Genomic DNA, 23278 nt, shown 5'->3' with positions numbered 1-23278 from the left:
ATATTAATTAATAGCTTATATTGAATTAGTATTTTCAATTTGTAATATCCATTTTCAAGTTTAATAATTAATATAATTAAAATTTTAGTTCTCTCTTCAAAATCTTACTCTTGTTTCAACCAGGAAAATTATGTGGATATTGGTATTTGTATTTTCAAGTTATAATATTAATTCCTTAAATTAAATAATTATATTTTTTAAAATTTATTAACCTAAATAGTCAATGATATGTATTAAATTTTATAATTTAACTGAATCCCGTAGGTCTATTAAAAAAATTAGAACATATAAATAAGTAATGTTTATGTCAATAGTTTTAGAATTTTAAATAAATTACTAAAATAATTACTATATTTAAATTTATAAATCAATTTACTTTATATAATATATAAACAACATTGATATAGGCTAATAGTTAAATATATCATATTCCAATAAGAAATTTGAAATACCCACTAAAATGGTAAAAATAAATAACGAAGATTCAAATTTTATTTTATTTTTCGAAATAAATGCTACAATGCCCTATATTTATACTGGATTAAAAATTAAAGACAGATTAATCCCTTCTCAATTAAGGGAGAATAAATATTATAGTTTATTAAAATATATTATAATTAAGACTAATACTACAATTAATTAAAATATTATAGTTAACATTATAATCTTGACTAAATTGGTGTAGACTAGGCTATAAGGTGCAACAAGTCAAAAGTCATCATGGAAAAAGTCAACTTCAAATTTAGGCAATCTCTTTGAAGTTTCCTGTGAGGGCCACATGTTTGCTATTAAATTTATATATCATCACTTTAGAAGTTTTAGAATCATTTCATATGGTTTCACTTTTGGTATTAATTATGTTATGGTATTATGAAATAATGTCTACTTAATGTTATGCACACTGTAAGAAATTCATAAACTATAAAATGAACGAAATTATTTTTTTTTTCAGAAATACCCATATTTTATTTTATTTTTCAAATTTATGATTTTTATTTTTATTTTTACTGTGTTAAAATATAAAAATATTTTTTTTAATTTAATTTTTAAATTACAGATTTGGCTATTTTTTAGTTTTTCTCTTGTTGTTTTTGGATAAAATAACTGAAAAAAAAAACAGCTACAAAACAACCACACCGTAAATTTAAAAAATTAAAAAAATAATATTAAAAAAGTTAAAACAGTAAAAATAATATTTTTTATTAATTTTAATATATTTTAAAAAAATCTACTTAAAAGATAAATTCCTAGGTGGTTATCAAATTATCTACATTTATATATTGTTCTTTTCTTTTCTCCTCTTACACCTTTAAGAGAAAGAGGACAGCCCTTAAAATCTAAGATTAATTATATGCCTATATCTAACACATATCTTATTTTCGAAGTTTTCATAATTTTTGCTAAATTTTTCTTCAAAATAAAATATTCTACTTTCAGACTATTACATGAAAAAATAATTGAATAATAAATAAAATATTAAAAAATAAATGCTATAATTTTCTATGATTCGATAATTAGACTCCTTTCAATTAAGAGAAAATGATATATTGTAGCCGATAAAAATGTTATAAAATGTGTTCTCCATAAAAAAATCTTATTTTCTTTTGGTTAGTCTCAAATGAAAATTTATTTTTTCTTTTAATTATAAATTTAGTAAATAATTATTAAAAATGCCCCTCTTTAATTAATATACATTGTATTTTTTTTATTTGAGATAATTATTCTTTTACTCTCAATATAAAGATAAAATTTTCTATTATTGAAGAGAATTAATGATAAAAATTTAATAATATAAATTAAAAAATATATAAATTAACAATAAGTTTTTTTTTTTTTTAAAGCAGAGAGCATTAAAGAGATGATGTAACCTTGTGTCGGCTCCATTAATCGGTGTAGACTCTGTGATGCACCAAGTCAAAGTCGTCGTAGGAAAAACATTATCTTCAAATTTTGAAGTTACTCATGTGGTGTCATTTCTCTCAATAATCTCTGCCTCTTTTTTTTTGTTTTTTCTTCTTTTCTTTTTGTGTTTGATCATCTGTTTCTCCATTAGTTAGTGATGATTATTAGAAGAAGGAACTTCTTTGCTGAATTATATACAGCCCTTCCTCTTCTGGTGCCATTATTCCAGTTACAAGATTGCTGTGCTAGAAATAGCAAATATCATTGCATCCCTTCTTCTTGTGGCAACATCCATAACATCAGTTACCCTTTTCGATTGACCACCGATCCAAAAAAATGTGGCCACAAGAAGTATACGCTCAGTTGTGAAAATAACCAAACAGTAGTATACTTGGATACTGCAAGATACTACGTTCTGTCTATCAATTACAATAACCTCACAGTTCGAGTGGTGGATGCTGATTTCCAAAAGGATAATTGCTCTTCTGTGCCTCCCCATTCTCACAACAGATACTATAACCGTTATTGGCAGGGAAATTGGCTCTACAATCAGAGTTTAGTATTCATAAAGTGCCAAGATCGAATAGTACCGAATTCATCGCTCTTTATAGATACGTCTCCCTGCATCAACAGCACACATGATTCTGGTTATTCTTATGTCAAAATTGGGCCTACTAATGTAACGGATTTGAGGGATTCATGTCGTGTAGAGCATTTTGTACGGGCTTCTTTTATGCCAGAAGAAGTGAGAAACATTTCGTATATGGATATTCACCATATTATGGCATTTGGGTTTGAGCTTTCATGGTCTTTAGGCTGTTGTACTGACAACCTTTGCAGCGTAGATTTTAACTCGTCTTGTTATGATATTTATGGTACGTCAAATTCTTTTCCTTCTTTCCCCCTTCGTTTTTATAGATTAATTAACTGAAAGTAAAATGTCCAAGGATACACAAATATTTAATATATTACATATGCTACTACACAATACTTCACCTTACATATTTATAATTATTAATTCGAGAGATTTAAATTTGATAATTCTAATCCATTATTTAGCTATTTAATTTAAAAAAGACATAGGGACAAAGCAAAGTTTTAGAACACAACGGGATATATAATTTTTTTACTTAACTTGATTGGTAAAACTCATGAACTTATTGGTATTATTGTTGCTTTTACAATTAGGCACGACATTACAAAATTAATTTCCCACATATTACTTCTTCTTCTTCTTAACGTACTGCTTTAAAAAATAATATACCTGTCAATTAAGGACCTAATATTTTATATTCACTCTTTTATATAGTTGACATTCTATATATATATATTAATGTAGTCTTTGTCAATGCAGGGGATTGGATAACCACATGTAAGGACCTTCTTCTTTAGCCTCGTTTACTATTATTTTGGTTGATTGGAGATCTTTGGATCAGGGTAATGGGTAGTACTCCTATCCTTCTTTAAACCCCATTAACAAAATGACAAGCTTTTCTTATATACAGACATAGAATTTTGAATTAAGGGAGCAAAATGATACATAAAAAATATAGAGAAATCTTCAATTTCTTTTAATATATTAAAATAAATTATGGATAATATTTCTTTCTAGTTTCATAAAAATCTCAAATTATCTTATTTTAAAAGACATTATGGATAATATTGCTTACTAGAATCATAATTAGCAAACAAAAAATATTGTATGTGATAGACTCACTCTAACATGTTATCTATAAATAAAATAATTATATAGTAATATATGATATTATCTATTGATTGTTGTTTTTGATTATGAGCTGATAATAGTTTTATCTATGGATTCATTGAGTATATCTAAATATTTATCTTTACATTATCTAATTTTAATAATAATAATAATAATTATGTCCATAAATAATTTATAAAGATGTAACCAATGTTATTATAATTAATAAAGAGTAATAAATCTAACAATTTTTTAAAAGGCATAAGGACCAAATGCTTTAAATACATAATAGACCAACTTAATAATCTTCTGTTCTCATATATTTCCGTTATTGATTTTAACTTGTAGTTTTGATTCATGTTATTTTAAATACAAATGCTTTTAGTATTAATGTTAAAAGAATAAAATAAAATGGAACTGAAATTAATTGTATTAAATTATCAACTAAAAGAAGGAAAAATAAAAAGAATATCAAATTGGTCCTTGAACTATACTAAATATCAAATTCTATAGAAATATTTTTTAATTGAATTAGAGCAAAGTATTTAATTTACATAATTTGATCTTAATGTCTAAAAACTAATAATTACCAATTATGATAACTAACAATTATAGTATTGTGATAGTTTATTATTTTTTTAAGAATTAATTATAATTGTACATATTTAGAAAATTAATTTATTAACGTACGACATTAGAAAATTAATTTCCCACACATTATTTCTTCTTCTTCTTCTTCTTAACGTGCTGCTTTCAAAATAATAAATCTGTCAATTAAGGACCTAATATCTTATAATCACTCTTTTAGACTTTTTATGTATTTGACATTCTACATATATATTAACACTCGTGTACATATATTAGGTACCTAATGCAGGAAAAATTACTCATTAATTAGGTACTTAATAAAATTCAATCTCACTACCTCATAGTCTTGTAGCTTAAGTTATTGGTATCTATTAACTAACTGATGAGGCTCTAATTTAGTGGCCAGGCTTTAGTTTGATAATTGAGATATCAAATTTGAGATATTTCTTTTTCAAAATATGGTGGTTTATTTCCACTTTATAAAAAGAATTTTTCTATTCCCTCTAACCTAACACATTAATATACTAACTATATCCACTGTTAATTTTTTTTTATTATTAGTAATTAAAGTTAGACATAATTATTCAATAAGAAAATTTTTACAATAATGCAATTTAGAGATGAGGGTATAATTTTAAGAGGTAATTACTATTTGTCCCTATAATTTTTCATATTGTATTAGTTATCTTTTAATATTTATAATTTCTTATTAAAAAATCTTTCGTCAAAATCTACACTAAAAAATCATTAACCAAGTTTAATTTTATATTATTTGCCCTCTAATTTTTTAAAGTAATACAGACATTACCTCTTATAGTTTGTTTACTATATTAGAATTTCTTTATTTTTTCAATAAAATTAACTATTACCTTTTCATCCAAAGTCAATACAGTTAAAAGACTAAATTGATAAAAATATTTTTTTAATTTTATCATTAAATTTATTATTAAGTATCAGAATAATCTAAAATTATCTTTTATTAAATTAAGATACACTTTTTATTAAGAAAAATCAATTTCAGTATTTGTACAAAAATAATTAACTAATACTCTTTTACTTGCTCTAATTTTTAGCATAATTTAATTCTAATAAAACTTAAATATTTTTAAAATACTTAGATTTAGTAAAATATTAAAATTTCATATAATCTAACTTTAATTATCAAAATAAAATAAATATTATTCTCATTATTAATTTTATTACGCTAAAATTATAATTTGATAAAAAGTTAAAGATCAAATATTATGTTTTTTTGAAGAAACTTAATTCAATATTCACTCTTATTGAATTCATCAAGTACAAGTATTTACATAGATCCTTCTTTATGAAACTCTTATTGCAATACAAAATAGGAAGAGAATAAATACTTCTAAAAGATAGAAACATATATGGTAAGAGATAAATACAAGAGATATATATTGTTTAAGAGATAAATAATAAATCACATATTTTACACTCCCCCTCAAATTAGTCCATAGGGATTCTGCATGCTCAACTTGTCTAATGTTTTAGTAAAAGATTTTACTTGATACTGTTTTAGTAAGGATATCGGCAAGCTGATCTTTAGATCGGACATGAGAGACTTCAATTATCTTGGCTTCTAATTATTTTTTAATAAAATATTTTCTTATCTCCACTTGTTTTATCCGATCATACTGAATTGGATTATGAGCTATATCACATGTGGCTTTGTTATCACAATATAATTTCATAAGACTAATATGTGGAACTCGGAGTTCATATAGTAAATTCTTGATCTAAAGTAACTCTCAAATACCTTTTGCAATCTCTCTGTACTCGGCTTCTGCACTTGACCAAGCTACAATACTTTGTTTCTTACTTTTTCATGTAACAAGATTTTCTCTAACAAAGATTAAGTAACCTGTTGTTGATCGCCTATCATGAATAGAACCAGCCATATCGGTATTAGTATAGCACTCAACAGATAAAGTTATCCCTTTGGTGAACATAATGCCTTTTTTCGGAGAGGATTTCAAGTACTGCAAGATACGAAGAACAACTTTCATATGATCTTTACTTGGAGAATGCATGTATTGGTTCATTATACTTAGAGAGTATGCCAAATTTGATATAGTATGTGTAAGATATTTAACTGACCTACACGTCTCTAATATCTTTCTTTATTCGTAAGGACTTGATCGGAAAATATATCGAGCTTAGTATGTTCACTAACAGGATTATCAAATGGTTTACATGCTAGCATACCGACTTCCTTAAACCAGTCTAAAGTGTACATTCTTTGAAATAAGAAAATACCTTGCTCAGATCGTAATATCTCAATCCCTAAGAAATACTTGAGATCACTAATGTCTTTCATTTTAAACTTTTTTAAAAGATAGTTCTATAAGGCTATCTTTTGATCAACATCTATGATAAGAATAATTGTTTTACCCTCCTTATGTTTGATAAGAGATACAAGTGGAACTACTCTATTTATAACAAAAGTACTTCATTGAACTTATAAACCTTCTAAACCAAGCTCTCAGAGATTGTTTCAATCCATACAAAGACTTCTTTAGCTTACAAACTTGCTTACTTTTTTCAACCTGAAGTTTACATTGTAGAGGTAGTTCCATGTACATTTTCTCTTGGAAATTGCTCTGATGAAAAATATTCTTTACATCAGATTATAAAGAGACCAATTCAAATTTATAGCTAAGGGCAGAAAAATTATGTCAGTGTTTATCTTGGTCACATTATCAAAAGTCTCTGTATAATCTATCCCATACATGTGACTATATCCTTTTGTAACCAGCTGAGCTTTATATCTCTCAACATTTCTTTCTGCCTTGTATTTAATGGTATAGATCCATTTACACCCAATAAGTTTTTTTCCCATTAGTAAATCTACAACTTCATAGGTCTTATTCTTTCGAAGAGACTTCATTTCTTCATTCCTTGCTTCCTTCTACCTCTAGTCTTTTATGGCTTCCTACACATTGTTAGGTGTATATATAGAAGATAGTTGATTTTCAAATTATTCACATGTCTTTGACAATCTATGGTAAAACATATAATTATTTATTGGATATTTAGGTCCCCTAAATCATCATAAGTTCATAACTTGATTTGGGCTTTCCTCGGGTAGTTCGGCTAGGGAGTGTTCTAATAGAGGGTTCATGAGTTAATTGAGATTTAGCTCGGGATGCATCATCAAGTAAAGGTGACACTGATTGTGGTGCTTCAAGCTCACTTTTATTACATTAACCCTAAATATCAAGCTCGAAATTCTCGGTTGATTCATGATTAGGAGAATAATGCTCAGGTTGTTTTTGTTCGGGTTGTTCAAATAGGTCTGAAGTTTCTATTGGAAAGTCTAGGTCGGGAGTTTCTGTTGAAAAATCTAAGTTGGGATTTTCTGTTGGAAGATCAGGTTTTATTTATGGAAGGTAGGGTTCAAAAAAATGTGTGTTTGAAGGTTGGGTTGCAAGTCAATATTTCTTTTTCCCTGACTTGTAATGGGTATAGCAGGAAAATACATATGATGTTTATTAAATTGGATGTCCATACTAAGATATATTCATTGAGTTGAAGGGTGATAATACCTATATCCTTTCTGATGAATACTATATCCAATAAAGATACACTGAATAGCACGAGGTTGAAGTTTGTAGTGTGTATGGTGAGGTAGGTAATAAAGGCGGTGTAACCAAGGACTTTAGGAGTAAGTTTGGTAATGATGATGAAGTAAGGCTTTTATTTAATATATCACGTGGGGTGTGAGAGTCTACAGTATGAAATAGGATTTGATTTATGAGGTAAGAGGTTGAGGATAAAGTTTCTCTCCAATATTGGAGGCATATTAGCTTCAAATAGTATAGCTCGTATCATTTTCAAGATATATGTTGGTTTTTTCTTTATGCAACCCTATTTTGTTGGAGATAATAAGGTCATGTGATTTGATGGACTGCATATATTGTTGGAGAAACTGCGTGAGTTCATGATTAATGAATTCACCTCTATTATCTATCTGAAGTACTTGAACTGAAGTTTTATATTGAGTTTGCACCATCAAATAAAAATTGTTGTATAATGAGCAAACATCCTGCTTACTTTTCATCAAGCATATCCACGTCATACGACTATAATCATCAATAAAGGAGACAAAACACCGAGCTCCATTAAGATCGGCGCCTTTGCAGGTTTCTAAACATCAGATTGTATAATCATAAATAGTGTTGAATTTTTATTTAAACTTATCGAAAAAGAGACTCGATGGATTTTTTGCCAGTTCATAAGTTTCACATTTGAAGCTCAAAGTAGATATTTTTGGAAAATAACTTAAGAAACAAATACTTTAAATATCCAAATGATGTATGTCCAAAGCACTTATGCCATAACCAGATCGTATTTTCTATACTTGAGGATACCGAACTGCTATTCTCCAAACTCGATTCAGTCAATGAACTTAAGCTAGATGGTGCAAAGTCAAGATAATAGAGCTTTCCTTTTCTAATACCACAACCAATCGTCCTCTTTGTCTTGATGCCCTTAAAAATACAATAATCAAGAATTCAAAGAGGTGGTTAGTAGAGATACAGACATTAAATTGAAATTTAGAAATGGAAAAATTAAAGCAAATTCTAAATTTAGATTATTAAGAGAATGACCCTTTTACCAACTAGCTTCTGTACCATTAGCTGTAAACACAACATATTTTTTCGATGGTTTTAGCTTGGTAGGTGTATTAAAAGACATGTGATCAGTTGATCCAGGATCAATAATTCATGTGTACAACCTAATAGTAGCAGAATTACAAAAAGATTTACCTAGTGGTTTTGAAGATATGTGTAAAGTAGCAACATCTGGCGAGGAAGGTTGCTCGGCTACAACTATTGATACTGATGCAGTTTTAGACTTTTAGTTTGGGGCTTTAGAAGAATCCCACCATTCAAGATATCTGATAAGGTCATAACATATGCTTTAAGTATGTTATATTGCACTATAATATGTACATTTCCTTATTGAATGGTCTATTTAGTGCTAATATCAAAGCTCCGAGTTGTATATTTTCGAACAAACAAATTATTTCCTTTAGCGAACTATATAGTTGACTCTAAGAAAGTTTGTTCACCAGTCAAGAATTTTTTTCTGATTTGATTCTCGGTATACATTTGCATATGTTCGTTAAAAGTCCAAACTCGAATCCATTCGAAGGATTTCTCCTCTCACTTTTTCAAACTGAGCATCAAGTCCGTTTAAGAAGATGTGAATTCTCAACGTTTTTATAACTGCTTTATATATAGTGAAGTCATCAGAATTCTTAACTTTCATTCGTCGTAGTAAGTCGAAAGAGATTTGCCAGACTGCCGACTTAAGAATGCTTGTTGATTAAGAGCAAAAATTTGTATTCCGTTCGATCCATCATAAAATACTTTTGTAAGAGCATTCTGGATTTCATGTGCTGTTCGGATACAAAGATACTTTTTAATGATTTCTGGTGTCATTAATGTGGATAACCATCTTTAACTTTCTGGCTTTAAATATACCACTTGGAATAAGAAGGATTAGTTGATTCTGGTTGAGGAGAATCTCCCATAATATTATTCAATTTCTTACATCCAACAATATGCATTTTCATGATTTGAGACCAAGCGTTATAATTGGTTTCGGTAAGGATTATTCCGGCTTTAAAACCAGAATTTTCAGAAGAAACATGAATAATTTGTGATGATGATACATTAATTAATTTAGTAGGAATTTCAGATGGAGAAGAAGACATGTTTTTTCAATTGAGGATTTACGCAACCTGCTTTGATACCATGAAGAAACTTAATTCAATATTGACTCTTATTGAATTATTCAAATACAAAGACTTATATAGACTCACATTTACAAGATTCCCATTACAATACAAACTAGAAAAAGAATAAATATTCTTAAAAGATAGAAACAAGAGATACATATTGTTTAAGAGATAAATAACAAATCAAATTTTCTATATTGTTATCAACATAAAAAAAATTTAATATTCACTTTAAAATGTAAAGGAATATTTTATAATGAATAAAGTATAGAGAATAATTTACATATTGCAGTTTATGAGAATAAGAACATGTGCAGTTTATGGTATTCTAAATTTATAATTATGTATTGAAAGAACCAAAAGAGTTGAAAAAGAAACAAAGATAATTTAGTCTTTGGCTCATCAGTTACATTTTTAAAAAAAATTTAATGTTGCAAATTGTAGACTATTATTGGTTAGATTCTATTTTGAAGTTACTCCATGTGCAGATTATTACTCACAAATTTCTAATTCTTCTACATTACATCTTTTTGTCCTTTTCTGATTGCTTTTATCATCTCTGATGTAATGCAGACACGTGGAGAGACATTGTACGTCAGTATGCGATAGGTGAGAATATTTATACCCTATAAATCACATTCATATGGCCATTTATCCTTCTTTTTATCCTTTTAATACTAAGGTTAATTTTATTTATAGTTCTTGAATTTATTTTCTTTTTAATTAATATCCTTAAACTTTAATTTTTCCCAAAAAATATCCTTAGATTTAATTTTTTGTACCTTTAATGCCCTTATCACCAAATTTTAGTTATAATTTATAGAAAATCTCATATCATGAAATAGAGGCAATATTGCATCATAAAGATTATCCATTATTTCTTTCTTGTTAATATCTCACAATTTCTTGCTTTTATCGCATTGAATCTCCAATAAATATTGAACCAAATCATATAGGTCTTATTCAATTCTGAATTTTATACTTTTTAATAATTTTATCTAATTATTTTAAAGTTTAAAAATATATACTCATGTTTTGAATTTACTTTTTTAATCAACTTGCCATGTCATCCTCCTCACCTTGAAATTATAAAAATTATCACCAATATTTTAACTTTCTGATCATTTTTTTTAATGACTTGCCAAAAGTGACCAACTTACAACCGCTCAAAGTATTTAACTCATAATAAAAATTCAATTTGGTCCTTAAACTATACTAAATATCAAATTCTATAAAAATATTTTTTAATTGAGTTAGAGCAAAGTATTTAATTTACATAACTTTACCTCAATGTTTAAAATCTAATAATTACTAATTATGATAATAAATAATTATAGTTTTGTGATAATTTATTATATTTTTAAAAATTAATTATAATCTTACATATTTCATAAATAATAAATATTAGAATTATAATAAAAAAATCTTAAATAAGTTATGGCATATTAAACTACTAACCGATCATGCACTATTCCAATATCCTTACTAGATCAAGATTTAAGGATTTGAAACGACTCTGATATTGAAATATTTATTAAATTATTTTTATTAGAAATTCAGATTAAATATTATTAAAATATAATATTTAACTCTTGTTTTATAAAAGCATGACTTTATATGATTTTGGTAATTTTTTTAATTAAAGATTTTCAGTAAAAAATATAGTCTAATTATTTTTGTTAAATATTAGTATTAAATTACGTTAAAATTAAATAATTTTACTATAACTCAATAAAAATATAAAAAAATTTATTTTTATACAATTTGATATTTAGCATGAAGTTCAAGGGCCAATTAAACTTTCTTTTTATAGATTAAATACTTTAATTGAGGTGAGTTGACCACTTTTAATAGTTGCTGGATAAATTTGCTAAAAAATTAAAATTTGAATGAACTGTCCATTGACTCCAAATTCATGAGGCAAATTGACACTTTAGCCTTTGTTTTTCAAATCTTGAGACCATTGGATAAAATTGTTAAGAAATGTAAAGTTTAAAATTTAATTTATAATTAGACCAATTAGATATAAGGGACTTTTAAGATACAAAAGTTAAAATCCAAGAATTTTAAGTGACATGGAAATTTAAGGACATATATAGGATGCACATTTTTCTTCAAAATTATTCATTACCAACAACAAGTTTGAGTGGCTTTAACAACACAATGTCATTAGGATCACAATTCATTACCGAGAATCTTTTTATAGGCCACATGAGAGGGAATACTTATGAGTTACACACTATCTTAATTTGGCTAAAACCTTAAACACTTAGCTTATGTCTTTAACATCTGGGATTTAATTCACACTTGTTATCCAAATAATTGTTTCTCCAGTGGGAGTCTCTTTCATACTCGATTTGAGCTTATTCTCCCTCGAATGGAAGCATGTTGCACTTTGAGTATTATAGTGCCACTAAGAGCTCAAATACTTCATCAAGCTTCTCTTCAATGTCATAAAAAACCCATTTACACTTGGAGTCACACTTCAATCCACAACTACTATTATTCAAGAGCCTTTTAATTACTTGACAAAACATCAAGATTCACTTAGCTTTACCATCCTTGTGATTATACTTTTAACTCCTTACTCATGGGTGGGGAACCAAAAACCTAGCGCCTGAAGGACCCTAATTAACTAGAGAGAACTTTTATAAATCATAATCTATGATTTGGACAATGCATATTAACACTGAATGTATGAGTCATCCTATTTAAATATTTCTTACTTAGCTTATGTCTTTCCGATGTGAGCTTTAAATGACTCTTGTTATCCCAATACAACAATGGAGAATGAGTTAAGTATTAAGAACCTAAAAAGGTTGTAAACCAACATGATAAAACAACTTCTTCATTGCACATTAATTTGACATGCTCCAAATTATACCCAAATAAAAAAAATATAAGAATTAATAGTGATATAGTACTTGTCAAGTTTCCATTTTACCACCTTCCAAAATGTTGTGCATATCAAATCCTGATTGAAGAAAAATTATAATAATTCTTTCTAATATTATCTTTGATTGAAATCCATTAAAAAATTTATTTTATTTAAGAAAAAGTATGAGAGAGAAAGTAAAATAGAAATAATAAAATTGAAAGAGATATTTTGATGTTATAAAATATATTAATTTACTTTTATGGAATTCATTTCAAAATTCTATTTATTTCATTAGAATTTGGTTTAGCTTTAACTAATTCTACATAAATTTGATTATGTAGAATTATAACTTCATTTAAAGTACATAAATTTTAGATTTGCAATTGAATTTTACAAACATTATGAATTTCAATCAAACACAAAGTTGATGGAATTCCTTCCAAAGTGGTGACGAGTGACCATTAAGCTAAACTGCTCTGACTAGGAGAGGCTCCTAGCAAACTTATAGGATTCATAAGGATTTGAGGTTTTCAATTTAGTTGTCTTTTAAGAGGTCTTTTAAGTATTGACCTCTCCATAAGGTCTTTGCGGTTGTGCCTTTTGAGAGATCTTTCGAGGATTAGCTTTTTGGTAAAATTTGTATGAGGTTTGCCTTTTGATTAAGTCTTTTTTAAGCATTGCTTTTTGAATAAGGTCTTTTTAGGATTGCCTTCCTTTTAAGTTTTTTCTAAAAAGATGTTAAGGTCTTTTGAAGATTGTCTTTTTGGTAAGATCTTTCGAGGATTACCTTTACGATAAGATCTTTCAACATTTGGTCCTTTGGTAAGGCCTTAATGGGATGTGCCTCTTGAGTAAGGCTTTTTTGAAGATTGTCTTTTCTATAAGGTCTTAAATTTTTATAAAATGCTTTTTGCATACTATTTATATGTAAAAGAGAATATATTATTTCTCCATTTAGAATTGTAATAATTATATGCAAGAATTTTATTTGATAGTTGATTGCAAATAGGTTTATACACATATTTATATATAGAATATAGTATTAATATTATTTAAAAATATACATATATTCAGGTCAGGTATGGCATTATCCAGCTCCATCCTATTTATAAATGGATTAGTTATATTATTCAGTCATTAGGGCAAGTTGAGTATCCAATGGGTTAGATAAAATTGCCATCTCCAAGAGTGTTATAAAACATAAAATATTCTCATCATCAAGAAGATAATTTATGATTTATAATCATTTATAGTTAATATAACTAAATTTAATGAACCAATAATGTCAATATTAATCGTTATAATACATAGGAGTTCGACAAGAGAAACACCAAAAAAAGGTCACAAATAAGGCAAAGGAAAGGATAAAAGTTAACTAGAATTTAGTCATTTGAACATGAAAAGGATCAGTAGAAATTATTGAAGATTATCATGCCTATAAAAAAGAGCAGTAACCATTATAGAGGAGTTTAGCTAATACCACCGAAATAATTATTCGCGGTCTAAATTAAGAGTGAGAGTAAGTTAGAAGAAATTTTTATTGCATTTTAGAATATCTAACAACTATAAGAAAAAAAATAGGGTAGTTAAAATATGGTAGTAGAATAAATGTTGGACAATTCCCAACTGATGAATTGAGGGAGGAAGCTATTTTATTTATATACAAAAGGAGGTTGCCCTAACAAGCAACTCATTACAATAAGACATGTATACAAATAAGATGAATGAATATCAATATTGGATAATGGACCCAATCATTAACTAAAAAATAATAACATAATATAGTAATGTGACATAAGTTGTGGCCCATTAATATTGTAACAATACTCTAGGTTTTTATTATAAACATCTACTACATCCTTTTCCCCCCTTCAAACTTATGAGGGGTGAAGTCTTTGTACCACACCAAGTTTGTCCTTGAGATACTGAAAATGAGAATGAGATAATACCTTTGTCAAGCAATCTGCAATCTAATCTTTAGAAGGGAAATATCTAACTTCAAGCTACTTAGCTAAAACTTTGTATCTAATATAATGCATATCAATTTCTATATGTTGGGTCCTGGCATAATAGACAGGATTTGGAGCTAAAAATCTATCACTCATGTTAGCACACTAGGCTATAGGAATTGATTTACCTTTCAAAGATAATTCCAACAATAATGATTTAATCCAAGCTAACTCATAGGCTACTCTAACCAAGGCCCTATATTCAAATTCATCAGTAGATAAGGAGACTATTTGTTGCTTCTTTGAGGACCATGAGATCAAGGCATCAGCGAGATAGACACAATACCCTACAATTGATCTTCGATCATCTTTGTAGCTTGCCCAATAAGCATCAGAGAATGCTTGTAGAATTAGATCCCTTCTAAGGTTTTATTATAAATTCCCATATCTTTGATTCCCTTCAAGTATCTTAATATTCTTTTAGCTTTCTGCTAATGAACAGTTGAATGCATAAACTGACTAAGCATACTAATAATAAAGGTAATGTTTGGTCTTGTGTTTGTCAAGTACTAGAGACTTCCAATGACACTTTTGTAAAGAGCTAGATTTTCCATAGGGTCACCATCTATAATTGACACTTTTTTCACAATTAATGTAGGAGTAGGATAGGACTTGGTGTTAACCATTCTAACCTTTTTCAGTAATTCTTCTATGTACCTAGTCTGAGTTAAATACATGCCAGTCTTATCTCTTCTTACTTCAATGCCTAGAAAATGATGGAGCTCCCTCATGTCCTTCAGTGAGAATAACTTATGTAGCTCTTTCATAAACCTATGTACTAAACTCATATTGCTTCATGTAATAATATTATCATTTACATAAATAAGAACCAAGATGATTTGTTCCTTGTTTCTGTAAAAGAATATAGATGTATCATATTTTGAGTTCTTAAATCCTAATCCACCAAGGTAATCTTCAGTTTATCATACCAGCCCTAGGGGCCTGTTTCAGGCCATGTACAGGCTTTTGAAGCTTGCAAACAAAACTGGGCTTGCTTTTGTCTTCAAAACTAATTAGTTGCTTTATGTACACTGTCTCTTAAAATGTTCCTTTTAGGAATGCATTATCAATGTTTAGCTGCCTAACTTTCCATCCTCTAGCAATAACTATAGTAAGAATAATTCTTCCTGTATATGATTTATGATAGGAATGAAGGTTTCAGTAAAGTCAATCCCTAGAGTTTGAGTGAAACCTCTTGCCACTAGCCTTTCCTTACATTTCTGAAAAATCTCATATTCATTGTACTTCACTTTATATACGCATTTATTATCAACAAGGCTGTATGAAGGTGAATAAGGAACCAAGACCTAGTTTTTATTTCTCACTAGAGCACTTAGCTCTTTCTGCATTGCAGCATGCCATAATTTTGAGCTCAAGGCTTCTTGGACAATAGTTGGTTCTATTGATGTGGTGTTGAATGTATAGAAGGTTTGCTACTCAAAGGGATATGTCTTTAGATTATAGATACCATGCTTGGACCAAGTGATCATTTGGTTACCTATATTATATGGCCCAGGCTCAGATTCCTGTGATTGAGCTGGAGTGTTTTCAGAACTAAAAGTAGCATTTTCAAAATTAGCAGAGCATAGGGAGTAGTATCACCTGAGTGTACAGAGTGAGTGTTTGGTGAACTAGAGAATGTTGAGCGATGAGTTGCCTCCCTTAAATCAAACACTCCTCTTAATGATGATGATGGATTACTAGGTAGAAACATGAGAGGTGGCTTCTGGTGTATGATGATTGTCAAGGGGTTGATGAAAAGGAGAGATTTTTTGAGGTAGGAAGTTTTAGGAACTAGTTTAATGTGTTTATGGCAATAAGATTTTTCTCTTCTGGTATTTACGAATCCATGTTAAAAGAGGAACTCTAGCTCATTAAACACAACATGTTTGGCTATATATATCCTCCTAGTAGAATTCACACATTTATAACCTTTAAATGAGTCACTATATCCAAGAAAGATACATTTTGTGGCGTGAAACTAGAATTTTAATTTTGGTAAGGTCTTAGACAAGGGAAATAGGCACATCCAAAGGTTTTCAAGGTGTTATTCCGGATTCTTATAAAACAACATAGCTAAAGGAGTTTTTCCTTTTAATATAGGTGTAGGCAGTCGTTATGAGGTAAGTGGCTATTTGAAAAGCTTCATACTAGTACTTTAATGGCATATGAGCTTAACCAAGGAGGATTAGTCCAGTTTCTACCACATTTTTATGCTTTCTTTATGCTCTTCCATTTTGAGCAGAAGTGAGGGCACAACTATGCCTGAGTTCTATTCCTTGTTGTTTCAAATATTCATTAAAGCTTTGATACTAACCCCCCATGTCTGATTGGAGACATTTAATGTACCTTTCAAGTTGCTTTTCTACCAATTTCTTAAGCTGTACAAATGTTATAAAGGCACCTAACTTGTTTTTTAAGGGAAACATCTAAGTATATCTGTTATAATCATCAATAAAGTTAATAGAATATTTGTATCATGAGGTTGGACAACCAAAGATGGACCCCATAGATCAGTATAAATCAACTCAAGTGGTTTAAAGCAAGAGAGGAAGAAGATTGAAAAGGCAGTAAATGAGAATTTTCATATTAGCAGGCATCACAAAGTGCAACTTCTAATTAACTTCTAACTTTTGATTATAACTTTTCATAATTTGTTCAAGTACACCACTAGAAGGGTGGCCTAGTCTCTTATGCCACCTTTCACTTAGGGAATTAACAGATTGTCTAGTCTTTTCTTTGTGTAGTTCTATTGTGTTACACCTATGTTGAACGAGATAGTTAGTACTGCGGTACTTCAGGTTTGGAAGGATTGGAGAGTTTGTAAGAGGTTGAAGCTAGTACAAGCCATCTTTAGTTCTCCCCTTGAGTAGCACCATTCCCACCAACTTGTCCTTGACAACACATCATAGAGAATCAAACTCAACAGTCATATTATTACGGGAGGTAAGTTGAGATATGCTAAGTAAATTCTTCTTGATTGTAGGAACATGTAATGTATTCTTAAGCAATAGTACTTTGTTATGATTAACATGCAACACAGAGTTACCAAATACGAGCAATAGAGACTTTATTTCCATTACCAATAATGAGAGTCTTTTTACCACTGTATTCTGTCTTGTCTCCTATGTGAGTTGCATCATCTGTGACATGTGTGCTAGCTCCAATATCTGCATACCATGCTGAATCATTAACAATTTCAAGATTGTCCATATAAATTGAGTTGTAATTGTTGGTGTTGTTAGTGCCTTTGTTCTAGCTTGGTGGGTTTCTTAGTAAGATTCATCAAACCTGCAGTAGCATTTCAGAACATTATGTGCAAAATGATTAGACACTTGGCAAGTGGGCCTTGAGTTGTTTTCTCTGCCTCTGCTACCTATTCGGGGTCTACTTCCTCAGCTTGCAAATTGTCTAGGCTCTTGACCTTGATTTTGAGAGAAATAGTGAACCTAGTTTCTGTTTGCGCTATTGTATGGAGCACCTCTTCCTCTGTTGGAGCCTCTTTAGCCACTTGAGTTTTTCACTCCAGCAAAGTGAGTAGAGACTTTCCAAGATTAATTGATGCAACACCAACATTGATCTGCTCTAAGCGTTTCTTATACCCCAACAGTATTGCTTGAAGGTCAATCTAGTTAGTTGAAGTTCTTTCATTGATTCGACACACCACTAGACTCCAGTGAATCCAATACAGTAAGCACTTAGGAGATTAAATCTTCAAGAGCTACAAGTTTTCTCTTTAATAGAGACCCAAAGCCTCTTAGAAGTTTCATCACCCATTACCTCTGATGCAACATTAGGTTCCATCGAATTATACAACCAACTGAGAAGAATCTGATCCCAAACAACCCAGTCCTCATACTCTGGATTTTCTTCAACAATTTGCTCATCCTATCCTTCTTCTGATTATATTATGAACTCAGTTGGGCATTTCCTTGCTCCCATGATGCGGTCTTCCATTTGTTTCCACGAATCACAAGAAGAACAAGATTCTTCCACTATATACAGTTTTCATGATTCAACTTAATAGAGCAATAAGACCTTAAGAGTTTTCCTTCTTGTCCACCAACCTTCTGAGCGCCAAAGGAGCTTGGACCCATGTCTTATTTACTTGCATTCTTCATTGAGCTTGAGCTGTTCTCTTTAGGGACGACATTTGTTGCTTTAAGTGTGGACATTTATGAGGCTTCATCCATGACGACTCTGATACCAAGTTAAAATATGGTAGTAGAATAAATAATGGACAATTCTCAACTTATCTACTGAAGGAGGAAGCTGTTGTATTTATATACAATAAAGGAGGTTGCCCTAACAAGCAACTGATTTCAATAAGACATCTTATTAATGTTGTAATATGCTCTAGGCTTCTGTTATAAACGTATACTACATCCTTTTCCTCGGTAAGGGTGACTTTTTCTTGTTTAAGAGACATGATGGAGAGGGAAAACAGATACATAAGAAAGAGAGAGAAAAAAAAAGGAAGAGAGAAGAAAATAGCGTGTGGAAACAAATTATTTCAGCCAAGGGAATTTCTATTTTAATAAAAAGGAACTTGATGAATTTAGAGTCAACTTGAACATTTTACAAAATTTGATAGAATTTAGATTAGAATAACTTTATGAATTTAACGAGATAAATTTCAAATAAATTTTCATTTAAATAAATAGACTCATTTAAGCCAATACACTAAGAACTTGTTAATAAAATCTTATAGAATCTGTTTATACAAATCACTCAGTCCAAAACAGAAATAATATTTATACTGCCCTTGTAGTTTTTGGTTTCAATTGACATTGAAGATTTATCTTGTAACTTTATTTATTTGTCTTGCAGGTTTGCTCCCATTTGTAATCCCATTTGGTAAGTACATTTCTATATTTCTAACAAATGGATCATGAATCATAATTTTTTGCTGAATAAAGAATAATCCCGTGATAAATAAAATCTAATAATTAACAAATAAAAGGTAAGAACAAAAAGAAAAAGAGAAAATAATTCCTTATGGTACAAAGGAGTGAATCAAACTGAAAAAGCAAATTAAAAAGAAAAAATAACATCAAAGCAACACACCATCACGAAACTCTCACTAGTCTAAGTCCTCTAAGCCAAACTACTATATATTAGTTTCTTACCCGTGAGAAATTCCAAAAGGAGCTCCCTCCAATTCATGCAATGCAAATCTCATGTTTCTTGACAAAAGAATGGGTAAATTGGTATTATTACTTTAATTTTTTCTTTTAATACCCGTATTTCTATTTTTATTTAAGTTTAGAGTATTTATAACTTTTCTGATATGCTTCTATTGACATAGACATCGAAAATGAAATATTCTTAATTGATTTACCATATTAGAAATATCAAATCATTAATAACTTATTCTGCTAAACATATGGAAAAACCTCTAATTATATATAGTATGGAAAAAAAATTAAAAATGGATTTCACATGCTTAGTAGAATAAATTATTAGTTAGTTGACATTACTAATGTAGCCAATCAGTTAAGAATTTTATATTTCCAATGGCTATATCAATAAAAATAGACTAAACAATTTATAGGTATCCTAACTTAAAACAGAAATAAAAGTATTGGTATCATAAAGAAGAAAAAACTGAAATATTGATACCAATTGTATATAGATCCAAAGAAATTGGTACTAACAGTGCAATTTACCTCAAAAGAGCAGACCCAAAATGAAATACTATAGACATGTAGTTCCAGAATTTTCACTAACTACATACGTTGATTCACTTGTTTTTGTTTCTTTTAGTGCTATATCGGGCACCAATATTCATCTTTGGATCATTGGGCGTTCTCGTCTTCTTAATCTATAAATGGCGAAGGAGGCATTTGTCGATGTACGATAACATTGAAGAGTTTCTTCAGAAGTATAATAATTTCATGCCAATTAGATATTCTTATTCAGAAATTAAGAAGATGACTAAAGGTTTCAAAACCAAACTAGGTGAAGGGGGTTATGGTTCTGTGTACAAAGGGAAGCTTCGAAGTGGTCAATTTGCTGCAGTGAAAATACTGGAGAAGTCGAAAGCTAATGGACAAGAATTCATCAACGAAGTAGCTACTCTTGGGACAATTTACCATGTCAATATAGTGCGCCTCGTTGGTTTCTGTGTTGACAAATCGAAACGGGCCCTTGTATATGAGTTCATGCCTAATGGGTCTCTCGAGAAATATCTATTTGCACAAGAAGGGATCAACACGATCAGCGTCAAGAACATGTACGAGATCGCTCTTGGTGTAGCTCGGGGCATTGAGTACCTTCACGAAGGTTGCAAAATGCAAATCTTGCATTTTGATATCAAGCCACATAACATCCTTCTCGATGAGAATTTCATGCCTAAAATTTCTGACTTTGGACTTGCAAAATTGTACCCAACAGATAACAGCATTGTGGCTCTCACTGCAGCAAGGGGAACAATAGGATACATGGCTCCTGAATTGTTCTACAAGCACATCGGAGGAGTGTCTTATAAAGCTGATGTGTATAGCTTTGGGGTCTTGCTAATGGAAATGGTTGGAAGGAGGAAGTCCTTAAATGCATTTGCTGAGCATTCTAGTCAAATATACTTTCCTTCATGGGCTTATGACCAATTCAGCAAAGGGAATGACATAGATTTAGGAGCTGTTTCAGATGAGGAAAGGCAAATAGCAAAGAAGATGGTTCTGGTAGCATTGTGGTGTATACAAATGGAACCTATTTACCGTCCTTCAATGCATAAAGCTATAGAGATGCTGGAAGGAGATGTTGAAAACCTACAAATGCCTCCAAAACCTTCTCTCTCGATAAACGATAGGGCAAAAGAGAAAGTCAAAATTGAGATAAATCCACAAGGATGATATATATAAATGGTGTGCATGTCTTTTAAGTAACTGTTTTTAATTGCTTAAGCTTATAGATTCTTGTTATATATTTCTTTGACTAGTTTCATTTGAACTCTTCCAAGTTTGTATCAGATGAAATATTATTGGTGTTCAATATTATGACTATAACTTAATATCTGTGTAATATGTTGCTCTTCTATATTTTAGTCTCATCTCGTGTAACATTTTTTGAGAGTACCACTGTAGCACTAAATCAATAAGACTTACTATTGCAGATAATTAATTAATTTATGATAGTATCATTTTATTATAATTCAGCTATGAGTAGATTACATAAAGTACTCATAAAAAATATCAAATATTTTATCAATTTAGATCCTTTTCTTTTTTTAAGAAAAAAATAAATGTAAGATATGCACAAAAAAAAACTTCCTGCAACCAATTGAATGTTGGCAGAACAATGGACATGGAAATAGATCCAACATAAACAGAAGGGAAATAGATCCAACATAAACAGAAGGAGATTATGTATGATTTTCACATATAATAAGTTATACTGGGAAACTAAATGAGTGTTCTTAATATGGAAATTTGTTTGAACGGTGAAGGATATTTGATTTTAGACCTGTTAAAGCAAGTAGTACATTTGCATCTGCTATTCAGATTGGTGATCCTGCATCAATTGATAGAGTTGTTTATGCATTGAGAAAATCAAATGGGATTGTTGAGGAAGCTACTGAGGAGGAGTTAATGGATGCAATGGCACAAGCAAATTCTACTGGGATGTTTATATTTCCACATACAAGGACGGCATTGTCAGCATTGATTCAGCTCAGGAATAGTTCAGGTGCCAAATTTATCTGTATTTGATGAGAAAATAGCTTGATTACACAACTACAAAGAAAAATTAATTTCTCTTCATAGGTAAAAACAACAAAATATCAACAAACCCATTTCACCTTCAGACAATAAATAATTCAATTAAAAGAAATTTAAAAAAAAAAAAAAAAGTCTCTTCTAAGGCAAACCCAAATTCACAATCCTTGTACATGATATAATGACAACATTTTAAACTAAAAGATTGCCATGAGAAATAACAACGAAACTTGTTATATATATATATATAGCCAATACAAATTAATAGAAGATCTGTAAAAGGGCTTAAAAGAACTCAGGAAAATATAGTAGGTTATTTAAATAGCAGTGGATCCTATTTCTATTATAAATGGGCTAGACATGTAACTAATTCAATGAAAAATAGATTGCTCTAATTTACATTTGTTTGAACTTCACTTATAATATTTGTTTTATGATCTACCAATTATTTATTGATTAAAAGTTAATGTGTACCCTTATTCTTATTTTGATAATATATCAAAACAAACTGTAATTTCTTATTTTTTTCTAATAAAAGTTTTAAAAGTTTATTTGTTCCTACTTCTAAGTATATGAATGATCTATTTTTTTATGGATATGGAAGTGAAATTAATATAATGCGTAAAAAATATATATTAGTATCTAAATGTCAAATAAAAAATAGACTTATGAAAAAAAAAATAGGAATAAGTAGATAAAAGTATTTTGTGGTTT

The 23278-nt window shown here is 29.4% G+C and overlaps 1 protein-coding gene across 1 annotated transcript; it reads left to right on the top strand.

The window, feature by feature from the left end:
- Nucleotides 1-1938: 1938 nt before the first annotated feature.
- LOC8279629 (rust resistance kinase Lr10) lies at nt 1939-21861 on the top strand. The gene is made up of 5 exons (XM_048378112.1): nt 1939-2777; nt 3257-3274; nt 10536-10571; nt 19680-19706; nt 20616-21861. The coding sequence occupies exons 1-5, from the start codon at nt 2060-2062 to the stop codon at nt 21701-21703; spliced, it is 1887 nt and encodes a 628-aa protein (XP_048234069.1). The 5' UTR covers nt 1939-2059; the 3' UTR covers nt 21704-21861.
- Nucleotides 21862-23278: the final 1417 nt, after the last annotated feature.

Source organism: Ricinus communis, chromosome 8 (assembly GCF_019578655.1).
Source record: "Ricinus communis isolate WT05 ecotype wild-type chromosome 8, ASM1957865v1, whole genome shotgun sequence".
NCBI classification, from domain to species: Eukaryota; Viridiplantae; Streptophyta; class Magnoliopsida; order Malpighiales; family Euphorbiaceae; genus Ricinus; species Ricinus communis.
This window is presented reverse-complemented; position numbering and strand designations above follow the sequence as displayed.

Coding starts and splice junctions, on each gene's coding strand:
- LOC8279629 (XM_048378112.1), top strand. CDS start 2,060: ATGATTATTAGAAGAAGGAACTTCTTTGCTGAATTATATACAGCCCTT. Junction 10,572..19,679: donor TGTACGTCAGTATGCGATAG/GTGAGAATATTT, acceptor TTTGTCTTGCAG/GTTTGCTCCCATTTGTAATC. Junction 19,707..20,615: donor CCCATTTGTAATCCCATTTG/GTAAGTACATTT, acceptor TGTTTCTTTTAG/TGCTATATCGGGCACCAATA.